This window comes from Ixodes scapularis, unplaced genomic scaffold, assembly GCF_016920785.2.
Source record: "Ixodes scapularis isolate PalLabHiFi unplaced genomic scaffold, ASM1692078v2 PGA_scaffold1__304_contigs__length_218370807, whole genome shotgun sequence".
Taxonomy (NCBI): Eukaryota; Metazoa; Arthropoda; class Arachnida; order Ixodida; family Ixodidae; genus Ixodes; species Ixodes scapularis.
In genome coordinates this window covers 132,089,822-132,115,264 of record NW_024609846.1, presented here as the reverse complement: position 1 = coordinate 132,115,264, position 25,443 = coordinate 132,089,822, and the positions used below count along the sequence as shown (strand labels likewise).

General features: G+C 44.7%; 1 protein-coding gene across 2 annotated transcripts in view; it reads right to left on the bottom strand.

Moving 5' to 3' along the window:
* Positions 1-25,443, bottom strand: part of LOC8042842 — a 39,011-nt gene that overhangs the window by 6,733 nt on the left and 6,835 nt on the right. Inside the window, exons 3-9 of one of the 2 annotated variants that reach the window (XM_002415818.5) lie at positions 22,010-22,342; positions 16,084-16,202; positions 14,573-14,687; positions 13,765-13,998; positions 9,479-9,667; positions 5,523-5,564; positions 476-550 (exon numbers count right to left, since the gene is read on the bottom strand). In XM_002415818.5, the coding sequence (XP_002415863.3) occupies positions 476-550; positions 5,523-5,564; positions 9,479-9,667; positions 13,765-13,998; positions 14,573-14,687; positions 16,084-16,202; positions 22,010-22,342 (1,107 nt within the window). The remainder of the gene's footprint in view (positions 1-475; positions 551-5,522; positions 5,565-9,478; positions 9,668-13,764; positions 13,999-14,572; positions 14,688-16,083; positions 16,203-22,009; positions 22,343-25,443) is intronic. The other variant, XM_040223131.3, reaches the window with a different exon arrangement.

Below are 25,443 nucleotides of genomic sequence, written 5' to 3'. Positions count from 1 at the left end.
ACGTATACACTAATGGATTTTTTCACGTGCGTTTGTCAGCGCCTTATATTAGTTATTTACCTGAAATCTTTCGTACAGGAAAGGCGAGCGCCTGAAGCGACTTTACCTACTTTCCCAGAATTCTCCTTTGTTATTGTATAATCAGGCAACTTGTCTATTCATTTGCACGAGAGTGCCTACAAATAGGGTGATAGTCAAGACCATACTCGCGCCAGTAGCTCTGACAGCGTTGTGCACTAGGTGGGAAACGGGAAGCACAGCGTCTTGGCTGGCGCCCCATGCCTGCAGGCACAAGCAGCATGCATATAAAGCCATCTTTAGGAGAAATATGGCAGGGAAATACGGGCGTTTTCGTTAGGCATTTGCCACCTCTGTGAATTCAGAGATGGAAAATCGGTGCATGTTTTGTCTCAACATTAATGGAAAATGCACTGCGTGATGGCGGAAGCTTCAGCGAAAGGATGAGAAAAATAACCTGAGAAGCACCAGCTTCAGGAGTCCCTGGTGTTCCAGCCTGCGTACGCATCGCTCTCTGAAGAAAAAAGAGGAACTGCGAAGCAAGAGACAGATTCAATTCGTTTTCTGCAAAGATCTCATCGAATGCTTTCGCTCAAGCAAGCGGCCCCGCATCGCGACCGTGATACCAAATACCGTATTCTGTGATACCGTCGTCCATCACGGACAGCTTCAATTTGACACTGCAGTCTTGGACAGCGAGACCTGAGTGAAAGCGGCAATTTGAATACGCATGACCGTCTGGATTTGACATCGCCAGTGGAACGATAACTTTGAATTAATTTTAAACGACGATTTTTCCATTGTTCGGCAAGACCGCACTGAGCGGAGAGGGGGAGGGATTTTGATCACGATAAAAAAGTTCTTACGTGCTGAAAACTTTGATATCATTCCAAGTTTTGAAGGCCTGTGGGTCAGAATAAAACTGATGGTGTTTATGTCATAGTGATTGCTTGTTACAAGCCTCCCGGGCTTCTGGATTTGTCTCCTTTAATTCACGAGTTTATGGAACTTCTTGTTAGAACTTACCCGAATGACATGTTTGTGTTCACAGGAGACTGACCTTCCGAACATTGTTTGGCCGACCTTCCCCTCCTCTATGCCCTTTGAAAGCTGGTTTACTCTTCCTAAACAAAGCAAATATTGTGTGGATGTAACGCGCGCGTTCTCACTTTGTCAATTTATTAGTCAGCCAACTCGCGGCTCTGCTGTTTTAGATTTGTTCTTTACATCAAAACCTGAGCGTGTAGTGAGTGTTCGTTTTATGGAACCATTTAGTGATGACGTTTCTATTTATTCTGAAACGGCTATTCCTACGCAGAAACAAATTCCTTTGATAAAAACCATCTCGAATTATTCAAAAGCAAACGGTGATGAAATCTGCATGAATTTAACATCATTTTCGGATCTGTACCTGGCTGACTTCAGTTGTAGATTGGTTAACGAAAATTGGTCGTTACTTAAATATAAAGTACATGAACTAGCAAATTTATACATTCCAAAAAAAAACCATTCAATCGTGCGTTGAAAAGCCTTGGTTTTCAGCACGGTTGAAGAGACTGCTGAATAAAAAACAGCGGCTCTACAGGAATGTCAAGCTTTCTCAGTCTGTAGATGCATGGGAAAGATACAACTGGTGTCAACAAACGTCTAAATTCGAAATAAAAAACGAAAAAAAAAAATTTACAATCAGGGTCTTATAAGCTTTTGAGATCCAACCCCAAAAAGTTCTAGACCGCTGTTAACCCAAAACAAGATAAATAATGTTTCCCTTTCACTGATGCATCTGGAAATGAGATGAGCACTGTTGAGACATGCGAACAGTTCAGTCGGTATTTCAAGGACGTTTTTTTTTTTTCGAGGACCAGTTTCCTCAACCAGACTTCGATTGAGACCATAATAGTTACAAAGAAATGGCCCCTTTAACTATCTATGCATCTGGCGTTATAAAACTGACGACCAACCATCGAACTCGGCACCAGGCCCTGACAAAATAACATCAAAGCTACTCAAACTTTGTAAATATGAGTGTTCATCTCTACTTTCCTCGCTTTTTCAACAGTCGCTAGACTAAAGTGAAATACCCGACGACTGGAAGCATGCTCAAGTGATTCCAATTTATAAAAGTGGTTCAAAGAATGAATTCTCTAACTACAGGCCAATATCTCTAACAAGTGTACCCAGTAAACTCATGGAACACAGTTTTTCAAACATAATGAACCACTTATGCTCGCACAACTAGTTCTTTGTAAACCAGCACGGTTTCCGAAGGTCCCACTCTTGCGAAACACAGCTTTTTGAGTTCATTAATGATGTCCATGAAAACCTGCACTCTCGCACTGAAACACATGCCATCCTTATTGATTTCCAAAAAGTGTTCGACAAAGTTCCTCATTACCGCCTCATGTTAAAGATACGTTCATTGAAAATAGACCTTTTTTATCTCAAATGCATCTAAACTTTTATTTATAAGCGCACACAAAGCGTTCATTATATCGATAAAAATTCTTCACAACAGAATGTCAAATCAGGTGTGCCAAGGGACCGTGCTCGGTCCTTTGATTTTTCTAATATATGTAAATGACTTGGCAACTTGTATTCGGTCCACAATTAGGTTATATGCCGACGATTGCGTGATTTATCAAAACATAGAAAGTCTAGATGACTGTGCATTTTTGCAGGGCGACTTGACATATTTTGAAACATGGTGTGAAGAGTGGCAAGTGAAAATTAATGTTTCCAAAGCAAAATTTCTCAACTTTAATACCAAACGTACATCAACCCAGTTCAACTACACTATTTTCAATTCGTCTGTTGAAAATGCTCCAACATACAAATATATTGGGGTTTACTTCACCTGCAACCTTTTATAGGAGCCTCACATAAATTACATTACTGCAAAGGCTATCAAAACCCTTTGTTTCCTGAACCGACACCTCTACCTTGCAACACGGGACACTAAACTGATCGCTTATTTATCTCTCATTCGACCCAAGCTTGAATATGCATCTCTCATCTGGAATCCGCGTCAGTCATATTTAATAGATAAGTTAGAAGCGATACAAAACGTACAAAACCGAGCTACTCGCTTCATACTTTGTAACTTCACCCGCACAAGCATTACAGAATTAAAACAGCAACTTCAGCTTACACTTCTTGCAGACCGTCGGAAACTGTCACGGCTGATTGCCCTGCACCAGCTGTACTACCATTCGCCATCCAAAAAAGATAAGTATTGCAGAGCCGCCATCCACATCTCCTCACGCACAGACAACACATAGAAACTTCACGTCACTACTCCTAGGACTAACATCTAGAAGTTTTCACCTTTACAGCTGTCTATTACCGACTGGAATTCACTCCCCAATAACATTGCAACAATAAAACAGCCCAGCGCGTTTCCAGCCGCACTTGCCGCTCTTCACACGTAATTAACCTAAACGTTTTTTTTTTTTTTTTGTGTGTGTTTTCTTTGTGAGTTTTAATATATGTTGCTGCTTGTCCCCCCTTATGTAAAGCCCCCTGAGGGCGATATAAGGGTACAATAAATGAAAAAATACCATTCGGCCTTTGCACCGCTTGGTGCGACACTGTCTTAATATTGTTATGGCAACGTATAGCTCAACAATTTTGCACAATCTGATCCTCTCCTTCACGCAAACGCAGTTCTAGGTAACACACCTTACCCCGAACGTCTGTAGTTTTTAACTATTACCAACTACTCAAATCTCTTGGTTTGCCGCAACGATAAAAATTGTTTCCCACAACCCATTCACTACTTCTTCACCCCTCCTGCCCGTGCAACCCTTTTCCCTGTTATGGATGGACAATATTTACGCGCAGGCATTGTTCATTTAGAGCGCAGCTCTTAGGCGCCCGTTTCTGGCTCGAGCGGCGACGCCGTCGGCGGCGTAACGACGCGTTGCATTATAGAACATTTTCCATAGTGACGTAACACGTGAAACCACTGAAACCGGGAAAATTTTACCGCTAAACGTAGCGGAGAAATTTTCCCGCTATATTTAGCCGAAAATTTTCCCGACCAATTTAGCGAGAAATATATACCCTCGTGACCGCACCCTCGCCTCCTCCTCCTCAAGAGCTGCGTTCTAACTCGGCATTACAGAAAATTGTAAACGTCCATTTTTTCGCATCTAACCTTTACAACAAATGCAAAAGACTTTTAGCCCGGGGTATGCCAAACATTGCAACGCTAATTCGTCAACTCCCAATTTCGGCGTCGGACATAGCACAGTATATAGGTTATACGTATTAGGGAACAAACATGAAGATTCATTATCTAATACTTGTATGTATAACCGACCAATCAACCACGCATTGTTGCTTACGTCCAGAAAAAGACAGTGCCATTGTCGAAACGTCAACGGACGTCAGGCCCCTCTCTCATTTTTCTTTTCATCTGCATATATAATTTTTTATTCTACTTCCATCTCACAATTCATTTTTGTAACTTCTTGTGTTCAACTTTGACATTTATTCTGTCATTTCTAAGTGTATTCTCCGGATATCTAGCTTTCATTATTCTTGTAAACTAATACAACATTTCGGCAATTTAGTCTTTTTCTTGTAACTTTTTTCTCAATTCGCCATTAAATTGGGTGTTTTTTTATCATCCTACGGCTGCAGCGTCGGCGTACCTTATGTTTGCCTTAAAAAATTCATAAAAGAAATTCAGGACGTGCTGCTGAAATTCAGAAGAGTTGACCCAAGTTTATTTGTGTAGTTCATTAGTAAAATATTTAGCTACAGTGCTCAAATATAACTATATATTCCTTACAATAACATATATGACACTAATTGAAAACTCGATGAAGATGACGAGTCAGCATTAATCGGCGATGCTGTGATTTGCTAGTCTCTTTATTAAATGCTGCAAGTTTATTCATCATAGACTATATGCAGATGCATCAGAGCCGAGCATCTGTACTGTTGATCATGAATACTGCAGTACTTGAAATTGATTGAGCCAATAATATTTGCTTCTCCTTAGAAATAGCTTTTTCACACACCAAAAAAAAATAAAAAAATTTTATTTTGTCTTGCACAATATGTGGATATGTTAGACTGACAGTACCAAAAAGAGATACCGCTTGCTATTTTTTATTGCGTTTTTATATTATAACACATGCCTTGATCTAGAAAAAATGTCCTCAGTGATCATGGAAAGTATGTTACTATTTTTGTAACTAACTAGATGAATTGCAGTGTAAGACATTCCTATCTTTGAACACAAAGCAGAACATTAGAAATAAAACGCTCTCATATCGGATCGACAGATCATGAAGTTAGGCTTTTTATTTATTTTATTGGTAAAAGCTTAGAAGTGATGTATTTTACTTGACATAAGAGGACGACCAAAACTCCCCGGTCAAAAAGAAATATGCAATGGAAATAGGCGGACAATTAAAAGGGACTATTGCTGTGCCAACCTTTTAAGCGTTTAAAAACGTATTTTTCTGAAAGACTAAAAAAACTATGTTGCATACCTCTTGAAGCTCTGCATCGTTCTCATCGCCATCTGAGTTGTCCTGAAAAGGCAGCAAGACAAAAAAAAAAAGAACTGCATCATTTGTCATACAAAAAAAAAAGAAAAAGAAGGTATGCTTTATCAAATCGTCGCAGAGTTACTCTTTTACATTAGTTAGTCTTCGAAGCCTGGAGGCATTCAGTGTGATTCAAGCATGTCACAACTCCGAAGCTAGCGGAAAAAACGCAGAAACATTTGCTGCCAAAAAGGGTGTGTTACGAACATAGTACTATTTTTCGGTGTGTATTTGTGGCTCCACTTAGAGATGCGATTTCCGAATTAGCAGATGGCATTGATTAAGTAACTACCTCCAAATACTGATATGTTTATGTTACCCGTGTAAGATACTGATATGTCGCATTCCGAACAATAGACGCTAGTAAGTCAAAGTTTAGTGCGTCGTGTTTTGTCTTTTTTACAATCTCAGTTTTTTTTTTCTTTATTAAAAATGAAGCATAGGTGTTAATTACCAATTCATTGCTGCTATCGGTAATAATTCTTTAAAAAAAGTTAGAAAATTGAACGTGCACCTTAAAAGGCCAGTATGAGCTGAAAAAAAAATGGTGCAATTTCGACATCGTCGCAAATTGCCGAATTTCAACGATTCCCGAATCTTTTGTGACGAAAAGTGAGAAATATTCTCTCGAGAAATATAGCTCCCTTAGCTGAAACCTATTAATCACATTATCATTTTATATCTCTAATGAGAATGTGGCATAGATGTGTCACAGGAGCCAAGTTAAACCGGCACCAATCCACTCATCCTCACACACAATACACAAATAAATTTACAGACGAACAAACATATCAACAAAAAACTTCCATTGTGCCACGTTGCCAAGGTTAGGGTACTTTCTGCAACGCTTCAACGAAGTCAATGCTACTTCCGCGAGCGCGTGGTTTCGTTTCGCTTCTTCCCGCGAGATTGCGAATGAATGAAATGAAAGACTAAGGCAACGTGCCTTAGCAACAGTGCGGGGTTTACGGCGCCGTGGAAGCTACATTAAGGCTTGATCCCACAGTCGCGTCGACTGCGTTGCGCTGCGCTGCGTCGTGCAGTACAGCGCCTTCCCATTGGCTCTTCATAAGGGTCGCCATAGCAACACCTCGACGGAAGCAGTCTGAATGCATTCAAACGCAGACAAACGCAACTGTGTGAACGAGCCTTTAGCCTTCCGAACATAGCACAAAAACTTTTTTTTTTAATTTTAATATGGGGTTCTAACATTTTGGCAACACTAGAACGCCTCCATGCAAACACGCGCTTTTGAGTGAGTGGTGACATCTCAGACATTTTTCCGCCCAATCGATTTTCTTCAACCGCAAACAGGCGACTCAGCTCGAGCACGAAGCCTTGGCTAATGCTTTGACGCCATTTTACTGCAGGAGTCATTCACTAAGTGCGCCAGTGCGTCACGTGCTGGCACACTCGGTGCAACAAAGGATGCCTTCATAAGGACCAGACAGACCGACATGGAGGCACTCTTGGATACCCTAAACAGCAGGGAGTATTGCACTCCGCGTGCGCAGAATCTCTACGCTTGCGCAATACGACGCCCCAAGCCGCTCGAGGGACCCAAAGCCTTTGGGGTCCCCCTATTCTAAAACTATCTAACAACGCCGAGTATTCAGGAGGGGCCCCTCTTGCATAAGTTGCAAACTTATTCGATAAGAGCGACAGGCTTTGTTTATTTTGTATTGTGGTCCGTGCACATCACAAAAAAAAAAAATCATTTTTGTTTGTCTTTGATTTAATGCGGCTGTAGTATTCGAACGCTGAGTCAGCGTTTGGGTGAGGCTCGTGTTCAATCGGTAGAGCACCCATTGAACAGGCTGACGCAGCACGAGTCGTGTCCAAAATGTGTTCCGCGCTTGATCAGGGCAGACAACGTGAAGAAGCCATCGAAGTGTTGTGTGCATGTTTATACAGCCGGAAGTTAGTCTGCTTCAGTGGGCGTCTGGAGTCTCAGCGGCACTCTCAAGAAAAAAGGGTGTCAAAAGGTGTATTCTTTCACCCTTTGTCCCATATAATACACCCCCAAATTTCAATTCGACATACAGCGCCCTATAGTCGAACAGACGGCCCGAAATTTTACGAGGGGCTTGATAGCCGTGTGGTTCAACTTATTAAAATAGCTAATGTACGTTTTACTGAACACGAAAAAAATAATCCGGGTTTTCTTGGCCCTACCGTAAAAACTCGGGGTTTTCTTTATGTGGTCTTTGATACGTACTTTAGCTATTTAAAATGTTGTACCACACGGCTACCAAGCCCCTCGTAAAATTCCGGGCTTCTGTTCGACTGTAGGGCACTGTACGTCGAATTAAAATTCTAGGGTGTATTATATGGGACAAAGGGTGTAAGAATACACCTTTCGACACCCTTTTTTCTTGAGTGTGTATATGATCAATTTAGCCAGTGCATTATGACCACTAGCCTGCCGTATTTAACGTGCACCAGGCAGTAGTGATATACGACCGCATGCCGGTACGATGCTCATCCTGATCGAAACGGGAAAAGGTGGGGATTGAACCCAGGATCTTTGGGATTTGCAGCGCGTACTTTCGCGTCATATGCTCAGAGATGGTGCGCACCAGCAGACTCGGCCACTGATCCCACGACCGATCCCTTCAAATAATTAGATTTCGCAGGCGAAAAACAAGCTGGACCATAGCCCCCTTTATGCTGGCAATGCCTGCCCAAATTCTGCCTTCCTCATGTGTTAGCGTCTTTGAGCCTGCTTCCCATAATCACCGCCAGGGGCGCCACCTTTCCATACAATGAAGACGATGCTTGACCGCTGCGCACTGTTGCTACCGCAACGTACGTGATTCCGATACTTTCAGAGCGCATTTTCGTAGTGGGTGGGGAGCAACATGTATAGTTTCCGATTGCCAATACATGTAGTGAACGATAGATATGACCCAACAGAAATTATAGCCAGATGGCCGAGCTGCTAAACTTTCAAAATGTCGAAATTGCGAACACTGAAAATGTTTTATTGTTGATGCCAAGGCCCAGGCGAAAAAACGGAAGGTGAAGAGGAACCGAAACGGCCGGGATCCTCTGGAGTTGCAAGCGCTACGAAGTCTTCTAAGCAGTGTGTAAGGTGTTAGCTCTGCCGTGGCTCACGTTTTGTGAGGACGTACTGTGCCGGTCGTCAGGCACCCGTTACTACCTCGAGGAACCAGAGAGAGAATTCGGCAGGCCAGCCAGTCAAGCAGCCCCGAAAGAGGACGTATAAGGGTATATGAGATGATCCAGCTTTGAGGACGGAGGACCAAAACAAGCCGGGCTTCAAGGGAAGCCTCAGCAGGATGCTGAGGATTCGCTCAAATAAACATTAAAACAGGTATGTCTAGTTAGGTCTTACTTAATGTCCGTCGCAAAAAGTACCTACTGCATACTCTTGAATAACAGGAGGTAGAATTTGCTACGCAGGCTTTCCTCAAAATAAGCCTCAGACACGTTATGGTTCCTGATGTTGCTTGATGTCTCGCAAAAGGAGAACCCCATCCCCTTGTTTCGCGACTGCCTAAAACGCGGTAAAAGGTGTTAAAATGAATACCTAAGTGCGACCTATAGCCACTACACCAAATGCCCAAAACCACACGAATACAAGAACTCACGAGAGGCCTGAGCACGTCGAGCACGTTTTCTGTCTTGTATGGGAAGGCCACAAGGATAGCCAGCTATCCTTGTGGTGATAGCTGGCTACCGGCGATTGGGCAGGCATTTCCATTATACGTGAGACTACGGCTGAACAAAGTACCAGAGTTTTAATTTTGTAATTTTAATAATATTGTTATCAATTTTCTCTTCAACGAAACAAAAATGAACAACAGGTTTTTGAACGAAGCGGGCTTGAAATTAAGGTCGAGTTTGGAGGTCTAGCTGGATGATGTGGTACTCACGCCACCCGCATGCGGACAGATGTCAGCCGTGTGGATCCTCTTGCAAAACAGGCAGGTAACTTGCTTGCACCGAGAGCACCAGACAGCGCGTTCGTTCCCGGGGAGAGGGTGACCGATGCCATCACATCCCGCTGTGGCGCAGGCAATCTTTTCATTCCGGGAATCATCATCGTCGTCGTCGTTCAGGTTCTACAGATGAGCACCACACATTTTAGACAAAGGAACGCGGCATGCGTCGGGAAGGCGAGAAAAAACAATCTCCACTAAGAAACTCAACGTATTTGATGGATACATTTCTTGCAAAAAGGTGGAAGCCCCAAGAAGCATACTGCTTTTGCAGCTGGACGCATTGCACTCGTAGGCATCTAAGCATTGCACCGAAAAACTGAGGGGGAGGAGGTGACGAGAGCGCGCGGACACGTCACGACGCTCACCTCTCACTTGGAACGATTAGTGGGTACTGGGTGAACGAGTAAAGCCAGCTGGGTGGTTGGCTGCATTTGAAATCGTACATGGGTGTCGCGGTGGGTATTTTGATTTGCCTTAAAAGTATTATAGCCCCAATTCTGCCATAAACAAAACCACTTTTTTTTTTTGCAGAAATTTTGAATATGATTGAGGCGAAATGTTATGCTTAGGCTGCTTGATTTGTATACCCAGTTCTGTCGCTTGTTATAAATATGTAAAAAATTGAAAACACTCGCACGAAGTTTTGTAACTATATGATGTATCGCCAATTTTTTTTTTTTTCTTTTAAACTACTCTGGCATATTTTATGTCAAAAATAAGAAGTGCCAAGCATCGCCCCTTTGACGTTTTAGTGACCCATTTTGAGCATTGTATATTAGGATTCATTTTACATTTTGCTATCCACCTGGTATCACTTATCATTAAATTTCCTTTATGATGAAATGTAAACGTTTATATAAATCATTTTGTGAAAATATATTCAACTAAATTTTACCAGCGTTATTAAAAATACCATTTTTTATTTCTTATATTTTTATTCATATTGTTTTCAATTATGTTAATTTTTTGTCTCTAGAAGTGCTTAAACAAGCGTGCATGCTCCCGAATCGGCAAGAGCGTTGTGTCGCAATTGGCTAGAATGCAGGGTTTTTTAGCCTTCGCATGCCAAGGGGAGAAGGTGTGCTAAGGGAAAGGAAGTGTTTGGGAGGTTAAGGGGCGACAGAAAGTGGCGGTGGTTAGGGAAGAGGGTAGAGAGTTGTGTAAACGTACCCCCCTTACGCAAAAAAAAAAAAAAAAAAAAAGACTGCCCCTAGTTTTCAGATTTTCCATCGCTGTTGGCGAGCACGTTTCTTTTCTTTTTTTTCTATGGAAAAGGCCGCGGGTGGGGGGGGACCAAAATCCTTGCTACGTGCCGGATAGGACTACAGGCATATGGTATTTAATAAGCAAAATTCATAACGAATCCTAAGGTACAATAAGGCTCCAATTATCTCCCCAAAACGTCAAAGATGCGATGTTTAGACTTTTTATTTCTGGCATAAAATATATCAAATCAGTTTCAAGGAACGAATAGGCCATCTGTGGCACATTTAAGAATTACTGCGAGTGTTAAAATTTTTAGCGATATAAACCGACGAAACTGGGTACAAAAATCAAGCGGCCTAAACGTAGCCTTTCACCTTGCTCCTCCTCAGAATTCATGTGGAGAAAAATAATGTTCTAAAAAGTAATAAGTGGTTTTGTTTAATGCAGAAGTAGGGACATTTTTTCATTGCAAAAGTAGGAGTATGATATACCGTGCGTCGGCAAAAAAAAAAAAAGAAAGAGCAAGTACCGCTTTTTGCGCACATAAAAATATAGACATTGCTGAGAGTTTTAACTCTATCAGAACGTAGCCTCAGCCGTTCGAGCAAGTTGCCAAAGTTTCAGCACCAACCGTTATCTTCTCCAAAAGTTATAAACGATTTTCTGAAATTTTCGATGGAAAAATTGAGCCCATTTTTGCCCGTTTTTGGTTTGTGGCGCCGTAGAGCTCCATGTATTGGAGAGCTCCGTCGGCTGCCGTTTTTCCATTGAAATTTTCAGAAAATCGCTTGTAATTTTTGAATAAAATAAAGGTCGGTATTGAAAATTTGGCAGCTTGCTCTAACGGCTGGGGTTACGTTCAGAAGGCTCTCCGCGATGTATAGTTTACTTTTGCGGTGCGAAAAACAGAGTTCGGTTTCCTCGCAGACGCCCGGTACAACTCGAAATGTCGAATCAAAATACCCACCCCGACACGCGTGTTTGAGTTCAAACAAAACTACCCAGATTACTGTCTCTTCACTCACTGCTCGAATGCGTTCGAATGCAAACGCGGAACGTTGGACGCCGGCGTTTGGCAATCGAGCGCGTACACGAATCGTTCCAACCAGAGCTCGGCATCAGTGTTGCGGAATGGGCACCCCCATTCCATTCCAATTCCATTCCGGGGAATTAAAGTTTTCGATAATTCCATTCCTTTCAACTCCTAGGAATGGGGACACTGGGTCCATTCCCACTCCTGGAATGGCTAAGTCGCTCCATTCCATTCCTCCAATTCCTAAACGTTAGAAGTGTCACATGACAGCTGCATTACGTTGCAGGGTTGGGCAGAAATATTCAGAAATGTATTTGGAAATACAAATACTGGGATAGATGAAAATAGTTGCTGAGATACTGATAATCAAGTCTCAAATATATCCATAAAAATGTATCGTGATACGTGTCGGAAATACATTTTAAAAAGAGGGAAAAAGTCTTTGGAAATACAAATACAAGAATACATTTTAAGAAGGGCAGAAATATAAATACTGATAATACAATACATTTTTTCACATTTCTTTGAGACGCCAACTGAGATGAGGCTTTAAGTTTGAAGTGGAAGTTTCTTCTTCTTTTTTTTTTTTTTGGTCCGGAAATTACTTTTCCGCAGGCTTGGCACTTCGCCTTGAAGGTAGTGGTTCCGGACGAAGAGTCCTAAATGGGTTTAGAAAACGTTTCATCAAGGATTGACCGCGGTCCCTTCCCTGGCATCCTGTCTGACTGACCAGTGATACGAAAAGACCGACCTCTAAAATAAATTCCATCAAAAAATCACCACTTCCCTGTCCAATAAGGGCGCCCCTGTCAGCACTGCATGACGTCACGGTGGGATGAACCAGTATTCTTGAATTTGTAGGTGTTGCCTTGAACATGAAACTTTACCCACGCTGCTGTATGAAAGGACAATACGTATCGTTGTAGCTGACCTCGTTGAAGACCATGCAGGCAGTGGCATTTGGAATTTTCGAGAAAACTGGACCACCTGAAGCATCCTGAAGCGCATGTATTATCTTCTGTTACGGTTGAAAAATCGATACGGTGACATCCCTGTTGTGACTGTCCTTCCTCCTGACTCTCCGCCTCAAACGCATGAATGGCAGTCTTCAAGTTTCGCCTAGCATCATTCAAACAGGGACCTCGTGGATTGCGACCTGAGATGGCCGGCACAGGTGCGAGCTCTTCGGGAAGCAGCGCGCTCGAGACGAGTCGAAAGTGTACGAAGTCTGGGTCCGCACAGCGAGGCCACGTCTGGCCTCCTTCCTGGGTATCGGATCACCAGAGCAGCAGGTCACGTTCACGTCGGCTGATGACGTACCAGCCGTGCAATATTACAGGCGCAGACGCATGAAAGGCGCCACCGCCCCCCCCCCCCCCCCCTCCCCCCTCTGTTCGTTGCTTTGACGCTTGTTTTTTGCATTGCATTTTTTTCTTTAGCGCATAAGCCTGCTAGGGCCTTACGCGGGTTCGCAGTTTCCCGCTCATTTTATTTCTGAACAACCAACTCCCTGATTGGCTCGGTATAGCTGAACGTAAAAAATAAATAAATAAATAAATAAAATATAAAGAACCTGGCCCATTCCATTCCGATTCCATTCCGGACAAAAGGCATCCAAATCCATTCCCATTCCAGTCCCCTGAACGTTGCCGCAATTCCATTCCCATTCCATTCCGGGGTCGCGAAAATGCGGAATGATTCCGGAATCATTCCAACTCCGGAGTGGCAACTCCGCAACACTGATGACTACAGCGTGATTCACGTTAAAGCACCCAGGCAAGACGTGGTACTGCGCTGGCTAAATTTCTTACCTACAGCGGAAATACCGAACGTCCATTGGGACAGAGCCAACTTCCCAATGTCTAACGTTCAGAGGACAGAATCGCTTTTTCATTTACCATGACCCAAACTTTTAACAAACCACTTTCAATAGCCCCCCAGTTGCAAAAACTAAACTTTCCGAAAGAAGGAGGCTCACCTGAAGAGGAACGCCGTCTAGTCGAGCCACAAGCTCCTGTAAAAATTCCTCGCACGTCTTGTTCTCGTGAATTGCTTTGCAAGGGATGCAGTTGACCTTTTGACAATCTAGGCATGTCGCGGTTTTCATGTCGCGCAAGACGCTGAATTTTCCCGTACAGTCCTCCGTGGCACAAGACTGGAGGGGCAGTCCCATTAGCGACTTGTGGCTGAGGTAAATCTCCTCGGAAAGGACCTGCAAAGCGTTTCATTCCGCGGAACATTGTATATTTGGTGCAGCAATGTGGTGCAAAATAAAGAGTGTAGGAAGAATACATTTTCCGAGAACAACTGTTTCATTCACTTGGCGTGCGCCTGAACCGCAGAGGAGAACAGCTGTAAAAAAATGGCAAACTCTAAAATAACAACTGTTAAACCTAGAAATAAACTTATTTAGCACCGTGAATATCTATGTCGTCTCTTTAAAATTGCCTACTTTGAATGTGCAATGCAATTGTTTCATTTGATATCTGCTGGTCAGGATTATTTGACGAGTATGGCATATATGTAAATTTTTTTTTTATTAAAATCGAGTTGTGTTTGTATACGAGTGAAACCACTCGAAGAGTGTGTGTTTTACTTCAAGATATTAACATTCCTGTGATCTTTGTTGTTGTCAGTCTCGTGCTCTCATTAAAATGTTTTGGAGATCGGTACAACTACCAATAAACCCAATCTCAGGAAATGCAGCATATAGTTGCTCCGCGCGAGTCCTGCATGCATGCACGTTTATGCAGCAAGACATGCGGCATCTTCAAACGTACGATTACCCTTTTGAGCAGCGAATCATTGACGTAGCTCCGACACCGCCTCCCGTCGGGATCCTTGGCTGGACATCGCACGAGGTACGTGGGGGATTGGCGAGCACCTCCCTCGACGCAAGTTCTGAAAGAGGTTACATCACACAACTTCAGGAAGCCAATACTTCTGGCGATGCTATAGTAATCCCAGTGCTAAGACTGGTTCGCAAGTTTAAGTTGGAGTTTAAGTGGAAGCGATGAACCTTCTTGCGACTATAGAACGCACTGACACATTGGCGCCATCTTACAGGTAGCCCTGGAGCCCCTCCGACCGGCGTGTATAATCCCATTCGTACACGTTTTTTTCATCGTGGGCTTGAAATCAGTTTGAAAATGTTACAAATGACAATTAAAAAAAAAAATAGCGCGTAGGTTTGTCTTTGCAGTTTGCAAAACCTTCAGTCTAGCTTTAGGCGGATCGGAAGTATTCCAGGCAAATCTGCGAATCATCCTATAAGGGCCGCTGGAGTCTGGGACTTCTAACCAGCTATTTATGAAGATTTACGAAAAGAATGAACGCACACACGCCAAACAACCAATCAAAGATCGTGGGGACAACATTGCTCGTTGTCGTCCTCGTTTCTTTGTCTTGCACGGGCGACACAAGCTACGATTACGTCCCTATCGGTGCTACAAATTTTCTTGCAGATAATGATTTTAAAATTTGGAGGACTCGTAAGCTTCGCCTTTAAGAGTGGAACGCGATAGCGTTATCGGGCCCCGTTCGCATCGCATTGTCATTCGCCGTCCAAGCTTGTTTTGCATGGCCTACTCAGTGCCATGTATGGCTGGCCACCACAGGGTCGTGGGTCTGATTTCCGCTAAAAATTCTTCAAATTTTTTGTAAAGCAAATGAATTACTGTATATATAAAGTGCAATCATTTGAGACATGCGGCGACCTTCAATTCGCGTTACATGTTATGTTTTTAATCGCTATCATTCCACGCGTATATGTAGCGTTTCACGCGAGGGTTGTGGGCTGTTTGAAATTGACGCGCGAGGTCATGTGGCTCTGACGTCATGACCATATCGACGAATCAGGAGTTTCGCGTCACGCCGCCGACGCCGGCTTTCCTGCCACGCCACCGACGCCGGCTTTTCTGCCACGCTGCCGAGGCCGGCTTTTCTGCGATACGAGCTCCTTACCGCTATCGCGTTAAAACACTTGACGCTTTATTAGTTTCAGATTGCACACAGGGTAGCCACATTTAAAACACCGAGTCTCCGATTGCACGACCGAAGTACTCCTAGAAGTCGACGACATTTGTAATTCTCCCATTCACAGTTGTATACTTAATTTATGAATTAATTACAGGAAGCAGCTTGTCAAATATCCCGTTGCAATCTATGTGTTTGTTCTAACGTCATTTCTTGCAACAACGCTTGAATTTAAGACTTTACCAAAAACCTATAGCATGTGAACTTTGTTAGTGAAGGGTGAACATGGCAAACATTTTTCAAATTTAAGACTTCGACTCACAGGCAAACTTGATGCAAGCATGGCCGCACTTCAGCAATCTGAACCTGCAATTTCGAAGTTTCGCATACGCAGCAGGGAAGCGTAGCTGCCGCCGGGTTATGCATTTCCGTGAAACACTCCTGGAAGCAAGAACATTCAACGTCATCTTTACTCCATGGGTAGGTCTCCTGGCAGGTGTAATCCAGTCAACAGTGCAAATAAAACGGTGTAGAAGCTCGTCAATTTCTAAAGCACTTTCTAATTTCCCTCTAGCTTTTAGCGATCTCACTGTAGCCGTCAAGCAATCACAAACCCCCGGACCACCAACGAGTGTCTTTTTAAAGGCCCGTTGACACACGCACTGCAAAGCAGGAACAGCGCTAATGCAGCGCTGACTTGAGGGTAACTTAGCACTGATGCAGGGCTGCATCCACAAGGTCAGTGCAGCATCAGCATGATCAATTTCAATTACAGCCCCCTGACTAATGGCACTGTGGTAGCGCTGTGGTGTGCGTGAACAGGAGTTTCAGTTGTCAATGACAATGCTACCAGAGCACGCGTGTCCGATCTATAAGCTGTTTTAAGGCTTTACTGATGTTTTAAAAAAGCCGCGAAATCTACACTAATGCGGTTTGTGCACGGGAGTTATTTGGTCAGGGGGACATAATATAGGGGAATAATCCTCGCAACAAGTCGGTTAATTAATCAAAATGGGTTAACCTTAAATATTGTGGGTAATTACAGTCAGAAAATTGTCGATTGTCGTCGAAAAGCACTATATAAGCAAATTTAGGAAAGGTTTGGGATGAATAGGAAACGCGGTGATGCGCTTTAAGACTTCTGCACTTCGTGTAAAACAGGCAAGTCTAGTGTTGCGAAAACGCGACCGCACGGCTTTTCCGTATTCGCGTTTTACGCACCACCGGCATTGCACCCGTTGATCGAGCGGTAACTTTAGTGAGCCACCCCCAGTGTAAAATCGTGTGTACAAATTTTGCTCAGTCCAATGAGCGCATATGATACGATAAGATCATGTAAGGGCAAATAAGAACCTTATATAAGAACAATATAAGATTATAAAGAAAGTTATAAGAAACTTCTTATCAGTTCCTTATAACTTTTTATATACAGTTGTATGGTTACTGTGTGGCTGAACCAAGAAATTCCTTACAATATCTTTCACTAGGAACCGCACATCCCATACGCACCAGATCCATTTTAATTTACTTATTTAGTGGTTTTAGATGACGCTCAGCAAGTTTTATAGGAACTATTTTGTGACGCCCCTATATAACGTCCCACTGGCCGTATAGCCAGACTTGGAAAGTAATTAGTTACAACGAACAGATTACTTGTAATCCGTTACGTTTTCGAGTAATTTTGTAATTGCCACTTTACTTTTTTTTAAAGTAATTTGTATTGTAATTTCGTTACAAAATATTGGTAACGGATTACATTAATTACTCGCTACTTTTTAAAAAATATGAGCATAATACAGTAACTGAGCAGTACGAGCAGAACATTTAGCAGCATGAAGAGAGCAAGTTCAAGGAAATAGAAAACATCAGGAAAGGGAGAATAGCCAAAAAGAAAGCACGATTTTTTTATGACCTATCACTAGAAGCACTAGAAAAACGGGCAAGGCATGTACAAATATAACAAAAACAAAGATCAAGTAAGACAACCGCAAGTAGGTTCTCCGCTGCCTTTTATAGCGTTTTTCTTATCCTGGGCAGGAGGAGGCTCTTCGTGTTTATTTGTTTTCGTCTTTTACACCGTTTCACCCTTTCCAACTTCATCGAAGTCTCCCGCCACTCGCACAGACATTAAACGCGGATGCGTACCCCCTCGATTCGTGGGTCGACAACTCGCGTAACAAATGATGTAGCCTCGCGCGAGGGGGTCGAATCCTCTTTGTCTTTGATGTGCCCTACTTTATTCTGGCACGCTCTTGAGGCACGGCTGAAAATCTCCCGCCGCCAGGCTATGGGCATCGTATTCGAGGGTGCAGACGATACTTCTTTTGGTTTACTTGTCTGGGCATGGTGGTCGAGTCCACTCCTCCCTTTACAGTCAACTGTCAACTTAAAAGGGGGGAGGGGTTAGGCCATCGAAGAAGTGCTGACAGAGAGAGAGAAAGAACGCATAAAAGTGGTGTGATCCTCTATTGTCTTCTGAGACCGATGGAAACCGTTTCTCTCGCTCTTCCTGCCCTCCCCTCCCCTGGCCTACACGAATATTGGTATGAAAGTGAGAACCGATGAACGATCGATAACCCGTAACCACCACTTCCTCTCCGACTGGTCGAGTTTTCGGTCATGGAGTGTCCGTCGTCTCCATGGCCATCTTAATGAGATGCTCGAAATTCAAGGCATTAAGGAGAACGGAAACCTAGAGTGTCAGTGCATACTTTGCTTGCCAAAAAGCACACATTGTCATCAGCAAAAACAGCAAACTCCAATCTACGGAAACACATGAACGTAAGCTGGGACACCTGCATTCTGCATTGGCTATACACTAACGTTAGAACCAAGTTTTTCTTTTGTTGGGAATAACAAGCGAAACATCGGAGTGAAAAGGGAGATTCCTTATTTCCCTTCTTTAGCGCCGAATCTCGTACGGAGGTAGACGCTCCTACGGGGCATGCGCACCGCTAGCTGTGTCTGCACAATTCCAGGAATCATTTCCGGAGGCCGCAAGCTAGCGGGATGGCGGGTGTGGTTGCAGCTTTCGGTGCCTTGTTAGCTTACCGGTGATCGGAGTGCACCTACAATCTTTCGCCTAAATACGATATTTTATATTTACAAGGGCTACTGTAATACTGGCGTATGAAAGACGAAAAGCAGTGTCGCGGAACATTTTTAAAAAATATCAAAATTGTTTCTATTGTTTTCTGGATAAGTGCACGGAAAAAGTAACGTGAAAAGAATTTGTAACGTAACGAGTAATCCGTTACTTTTCAGCGAAAGTAATTTGTAACGGCAATCCATTACACTTGAGGATCGGTAATTTGTAATTGTAATCCATTTCATTTTTCAAGTGACGAGCACCAGTCTTCGTATAACTCACATGCACAAACCCCATTAGCTTTCACGGCTGTTTATTAATACAAACACACTATAGTCACTGACAGAATAAGAACGGCAGAGAGGCATTTTAATAGACCGGTCTCACCCGCAAGTTTCGCTATGCCACCGCTGCCGGGATGCATCGAGAACTTCAGTCTTTCTGCACGTGCGGCAACTTCGCTAAAGCTCTGAAAAATCCAGAGCTAGAGGTAGCGCGAGGAAGTCTCGAGCACTGCCCAAGTGCCTCCTGTGAACTAATGTTAGGGTGGCGTCATGCATGCGTGGAACGCTTAGTGAGATCAGTCTATTGGACCGGCTTCAGCCTCAGCTTCATATACGCGTCGGCGTCTATAGTGGGCTTCAAGCATGCACGCACAGGCGAAGCACGACGAAAGGCAAGAAACGCGTGCTGGAGACCGGGTGCCACTGCCTGGCTATAGACTAGTGTCTGCTCTGTTCCATGGGCCGCCATGTTTTTTTCATGCCGACATAATGACACAGTAAAAAAAGGGGGAGGGGGGGGGGGGAGTGGCGCTCTTTGCAAGACACCGTTTTTTTTTTGTATGTTTTCGCAAATATTGCGGAGCAAGAACGTGAGAAATGGAAAGTCACGAAGCTCCAAGAACAACACCGATGCGAAGAAGGCTGTCAAAAGCACAAATCTTGTTTTTATGCGCAGCCTCTCTTCGCAAGAGTCTGCGTCTGAGATTATTTCTTCCCTCTTTTATCGCTGGGGCCTAGGATTTCGGATGCCGCTCTATACGGCTATGAACAAAGAGGACGAGACGGGCGCACGCTGGAGACGTCAGAACACCAAACTCTGAATGGAATGATCAGTTGGTAGAAGCAAAGCTATAGCTGCCTTTGTTTGCTGCTCGCTCTTCGAACGCGTTCAAACGCCGAACGCCCGCGTCCTTCGTTCGCGTTCGAACAGTGAGTAGAAACATAGCCTCCTCTATACTCAAAAAGCCTGGCAGTTCGACGACGGAGCCATAGAGTGCCCAGTCGCAGATTTGGAGCACGTGGATCTGATAACACAGAACATCAAAAAGCCATTCATCGGGGAACCTGGACGTCAGCGCACAGCTTTTGCAGTGACGAGTACCCGAAACATACTTGTTCGCTTGGAGTGTGTATCGGCGTCTCGCCCAAACGGGGCTCCAGTCACGTGGTTTTCCTCTCATCCGCTGCCTGCCGCTCCACCTTTTCCATTTCAGCGGCCGCTTCTTGTGATCAGCCAGACTGTCAGTATATAGGAACTATGGTAGAGGTAAAGGCAGCTAGCTGACTGTGTCTCCTCCAGTTTCTACCAGTCTTGCTGTTTAGCTCCCTTGGCCTCTTACGCTTTGGCGTGCGCGAGGTAATTAACCCTTTGCCTACCGCAAAAAGTTTGGAAAAAAAAAACGACTTGAAAATACCGAATATTTTTATGCGCCCTATAAACAACTCTCAACACTCAATGAAGACAGCTTTTTTTTTTTTTTTTTTTTATTACCGATGATGTTTTTACCACAGATGACGCTTTCAAACTATCGCATAGCCAGTGTAAAGGCCCGACCACACTAGCGTGAACGGCGCCGCCGGGCGGCGCCGCCGGGCGGTACCGCCGTCCGGCGTCCCAACGCGAGGAGTCCACATTGGCCTCCGTTTTGCAGGCGTCACGTGACAGCACTGGTTCCCGCGATCGCGCCTCCCGTCGGATTTCCCGCTCTTTCGTCGTCTGCTCTTCGTTAGATTCTTCCGTTCCGCACTCGCTGTCTAGACGGTAAGAGTTCATAATGACCTGGTGATCAGCGTGAATGTGATTATCCTAACCTGCTCGTTGATCTTGCGACGTCGCCGCGCTCTGAAGGGAAGGAGGCGCAGGTTTTGGGTCCGGCCGGGTTGGTTCTACCGAAACACCGAAGGACAGGAGAGGTCTGGCGCGCCGCCGGGGCTTTGCTGCCCCGGCGGCGCGCCAGAGACGAAGGCTACTTTCGAAAGTGTCACCAAATCAACACGACATCCGTCACAACAGAGACGACGTGCAACAAGTGCCACGGAGAAACTCACTTGTAATTCCGAATTCCTCTCCTATAGTATAGTTTCCCAGTGGTTAGTTTCAAGGAACCGCTCCGTTGGGGAAGGCATCGGGGGGAAATAGGGGGACAGGGGGAGCAGACGACACAAAACACGTCCTTCGCTTCGAGAGGCGCCGAGGACCGGCTTGAGCGTTGCCATGGCATCGCGACGTCACTATCTACGCCATCTCCCATTGGCTCCTCTCTTCTGCGGCGTGCGGCGTCTAGCTCTGAACCGCGCAAGGAGCGGTTGGGTGTGCGGCGCCGCACGTCGTGACGTTGAAGCCGAAAACTGGTTTCCGCCGGCAACCGGCAGCGACGACCGTCGCGCCGCAGGCCTCCGAAACGCCAATGTGGTCGCGCCTTAACTTCAATGAAATCGTCCCTCTCCTGGCTTCACCTCTCTTTCCGAAGAAAAATATTGTTTATTTCACAAGAATTGTCACTTCAACTCAGCTTTCCACCAAGCATTGTTTTCTGAGCCATCGTACATATTATCCCGTGTAGACCATGACGTCAAGGTAGGGATTCTCCATTGCAGCGCACCTCCACATTTAATTCCTCTTTTCTACCCCAGACCTCCATCGATTGGAATCGCCTTTCCGTACATATAGTCTCAATAACTAACACTTCTGATTTTAAAATTGTTGTTACTAACATTTTAACAAATGTTGTGTAGTGCGTGTTTTTTTTTTCTTTTTTTCTTTGCCTTATTTAACGATGATATTTTTATGTGCTTTGAGTAACCACCCACTCCCCTCTGTAATGCCCTCGGACCCTGAGGGAATAATAAATGAAATGAAGTTAAATTAGTCTTACCACTGGTGCCGCGACTGTTGGTGTGGCTGCTGCCCCTTCCCGTTGTAGTTCTGGCACCAGGATTAAGGGGTTTTTCTTGGTTTGGTATTCCACGCAAGTAATGAACTCGTGCACCACCATGCAGTCGAGACAGGTGATCTTGTGGCACTTCGGACAGCAGAGCTGCTTGGCGTTGCCGTCCACGAAGGCTTGAAATTTGCAGCTGCCGGACTGGCAGGTAGCTAGCCGCTCGTCCGCTAGATCTTGTTCATCTGATGACTTTTGAGTTTGGTTTTCTTCACGCTCTGGACTTTCGGCCACGCTCACTGATAAATTCTTCAGACTGGCTTCGATCTGTTGAAGAAATAATGGGACGATGATTATTGTGGTACAAAATGTTAATGTGAATGTCACGTTAGAAAAGTGAAGAATATGGAGGAGAAACAAAAATACGAGAGTAGAAAAGACAAATAAGAAGGAACGGAGAAGGGGGGAAAGAAAAAGAAAGCCATTGAAGGACGACTGTGACGGAATTAATAAGTGTTTAATGCACAAATTTACACCGAGCCCTTTTTATTTAAGTCATCTGGGTCGGAAGATGGTGTGATGGGTTAGGGCAGTGAAAGTGGTTTAGATAAAGGGGTCGAGTCCTGCCGACTTGATGGGAGTCCAGGACGGAGTCAAGGATTTCCTTGCGGTGCTCCACTTCCCCAGGTGGAGTGATTCATTTCGACCTTGGTCTTCCGAGCACTGGGAATTTTGTTTAAATGCTCTTGCCCGTACCAATGTACCGGTGTTCCCTGAATATGGGGTATATGCACGCCAGTCGTGGCTTGACATTCATGACATTGATCGTCTGGTGGAGGCTCCGGTTTTTACTCTGTAAGTATTCTTTTTCTTGCCGCAGGAGTCGTGGCCGTGGCGATGCGGAGTATGCACCCAGACTCTGCTCCACCGGCCGTAAATTGGCGGCTGCGAGATATTGATCTCTGGGGATGAGGCTCTTTAGCATTTGCTTCCTCAACTTCTCTTGAGCCTTTGTGTCGATTGGGCCTATCTCGTTCAATTGAAGGGTGGTGGAACCCAGGACGGGGCTAGCGAGTATAAGTGAATGCGCTCGATAGCCGTTTGGTGCGCAACTACATTACCAGATATTTCTGAGCGTCTCGGGATCCATTGTATTGCGACTTCTTGGGATGCTTGTGCCCTTGCCATTTGGTGGATGCGGATGACAGTCTTGCTTAAGCTACTGCTCTTTCTGCACTCATCTACGCGTGTTCTGTGGAGTCTGTAAAACCCCCGTCGTTTTTATATTTAGGGTGTTCACGTGCGTCCTTGGTGCCAGCTTCGATAGCCATGAGTTCAATTTCTTTCACGCTGCATCCTTGGGGGCCAGTCTGCACTCGTTGCAGTTGCCTTTCGACTCGTAAAAAGGACTGGCGGCTTGGCGTGCTCCCTTGGATGCGTCCGTGTAATATATGACACTTTCGTCGTCCGCCAGTATAGTTTCAACTTCTTTGTTGTGTTTTCATGCTGCAGCGGTTGTTCTCACTGGGCGTTTGGGCCCCAGATTTCTCGGTATTGGTTCACTGATTGTGATCACCTCTCCTGTGGAGGAAGAATGATGCAGTCAGGTGCTCCTGGCTTTAGCTGGTATAGACAACTCATGTTTACAAACCGGAGCGCCCCTAACAGACTCCACCGGCGCCGCGCATGCGCGATGGAGTGTGGGCAAGAAGCTCGCCGTCGACCATAAACCATTGGAATCCGATGCTCTCGGTAGCGGTGTGAGTCCCCATGCTCTTTTACGCGTTCGAATTGTTGATTGATTCTTCATCTTCCTGGCAAAGTCTGACTACTTGAGCGGTCTCGGCGAAATTACATAAGCTCGGTACACCGCAAAACTTTGCGTGAATAATGTGGCATGCGGCTATTGTGCGTGGACGCCGTAGAATGAACGCTAAAGCCCGATTCGCATGGTGAGATTCCGCTCGCAATTTTCAGTCGCAAAGTCACTCGGGCTGCAAAAGCGTGAAACGTAACTGAGATGGTCGACGTCGATACTGAAAATCGCAAGCAGAATCGGACCAAGTGAATCAGGCATAACAAGTAGATGATGATCAATGGTAGCAATGATCAACATATCCTTGTATCTACTGTATACAACCAGCCTGCTTATCCCAGCGAAACTTCAAACTCGAGTCTTTTGAGGCCTGCGCTTACTTCTTATCGCAATTATCGGGAACGTCAAAGAACAGGTGGATGATCTCGATGTATTTTTGCAGCGGTAAAAGATCAGTCATACCCAGTCATAATGTTTGCATGTAGTTATTGCACTCGTCGCGATTGCTCAGGAATCTGCACTGCGCCACCAACAGCACTAACCAGTATCGCCCGTACGCACCGCTTCTCCGCTTGATGCTCGCAGCCAAGTTTGGTTTCTTCGTTCGGCTTTGGCCAGTTTCGCTCGGATACGGAATCGGCCAAAAATCGGTCTCCTCAAAAATCTTGCTCTGCCTTGAAGGTCAGATGTCATAGCGTTGTCTAGCGGACATTAGCATCATCCGCGTTTCTTCTTCGGGTGAATGACAGGCCTCGGTGAGGTTTCAGCAAAAGATTGCTCCAGAAGGAATGAGCTCGCGCAACCATTTTCGGAGGCGCGCCAGTTCTTCGGTCGCGTTCACGCGGGGCATCTGTTTCCCTAAACCTAGTTTCGCGATACAAGATTCACCAACAAGATGCATCGTGTGAATAGACCTTGAGTCGCTGGCATACTTGGACTTCATTTGAAACTCATTCAATCGGCTCATCCGAGCAATGGTGGATAGATTTTCAAGTATGGTCTTCCTGAGTAGTGCCGTGATGAACCTGAAAGCCTCTTTATTGAGATCTTCTATTTTCCTTTCTGGGCCTTAGTTGAACCAACCCCAACCAAGTTGCGCAAACTTGGTGGGCTCAACAACCGGCTCCGGTGTTGAGCCAGTGGAGAGAGGACTGTAGGATACGTTGTTGGGCTAGTAGGTTCATCTTAGTTAAACATATCAAATAGCGCAAAAAAGACAAGGACGCGACCCAGTCAACAAATAGTGGTATCTTCCAAGGCATCAAGAGTCAGCCGAACGGGACGTCACCAACCAACCGTAGAAATCTCATAAAGGCCTCGCCGAGAACTGTGAGTGAGAGATCCTGGAATTAAATTGCCCACATTAAAACGGACGTCTATGGTAAATCGCAACCTGTTCACCGATTGATTCATATTTTCTCTATATCGACACTCGAGGGCAGAGTCGCACAATTAAATTTGTCTAACATCATTACATAAATATTCAGTGAGTCAACAAGTCTAGTAAAAAATGTAGGCACCTCAAAACGAAATAAAAAGTCCCTGCATACCGTACCGAAAGTTTACAGCAGCTGCGGCTATTTAAAATGGTGAAGGGAAGACGGGAAAACTT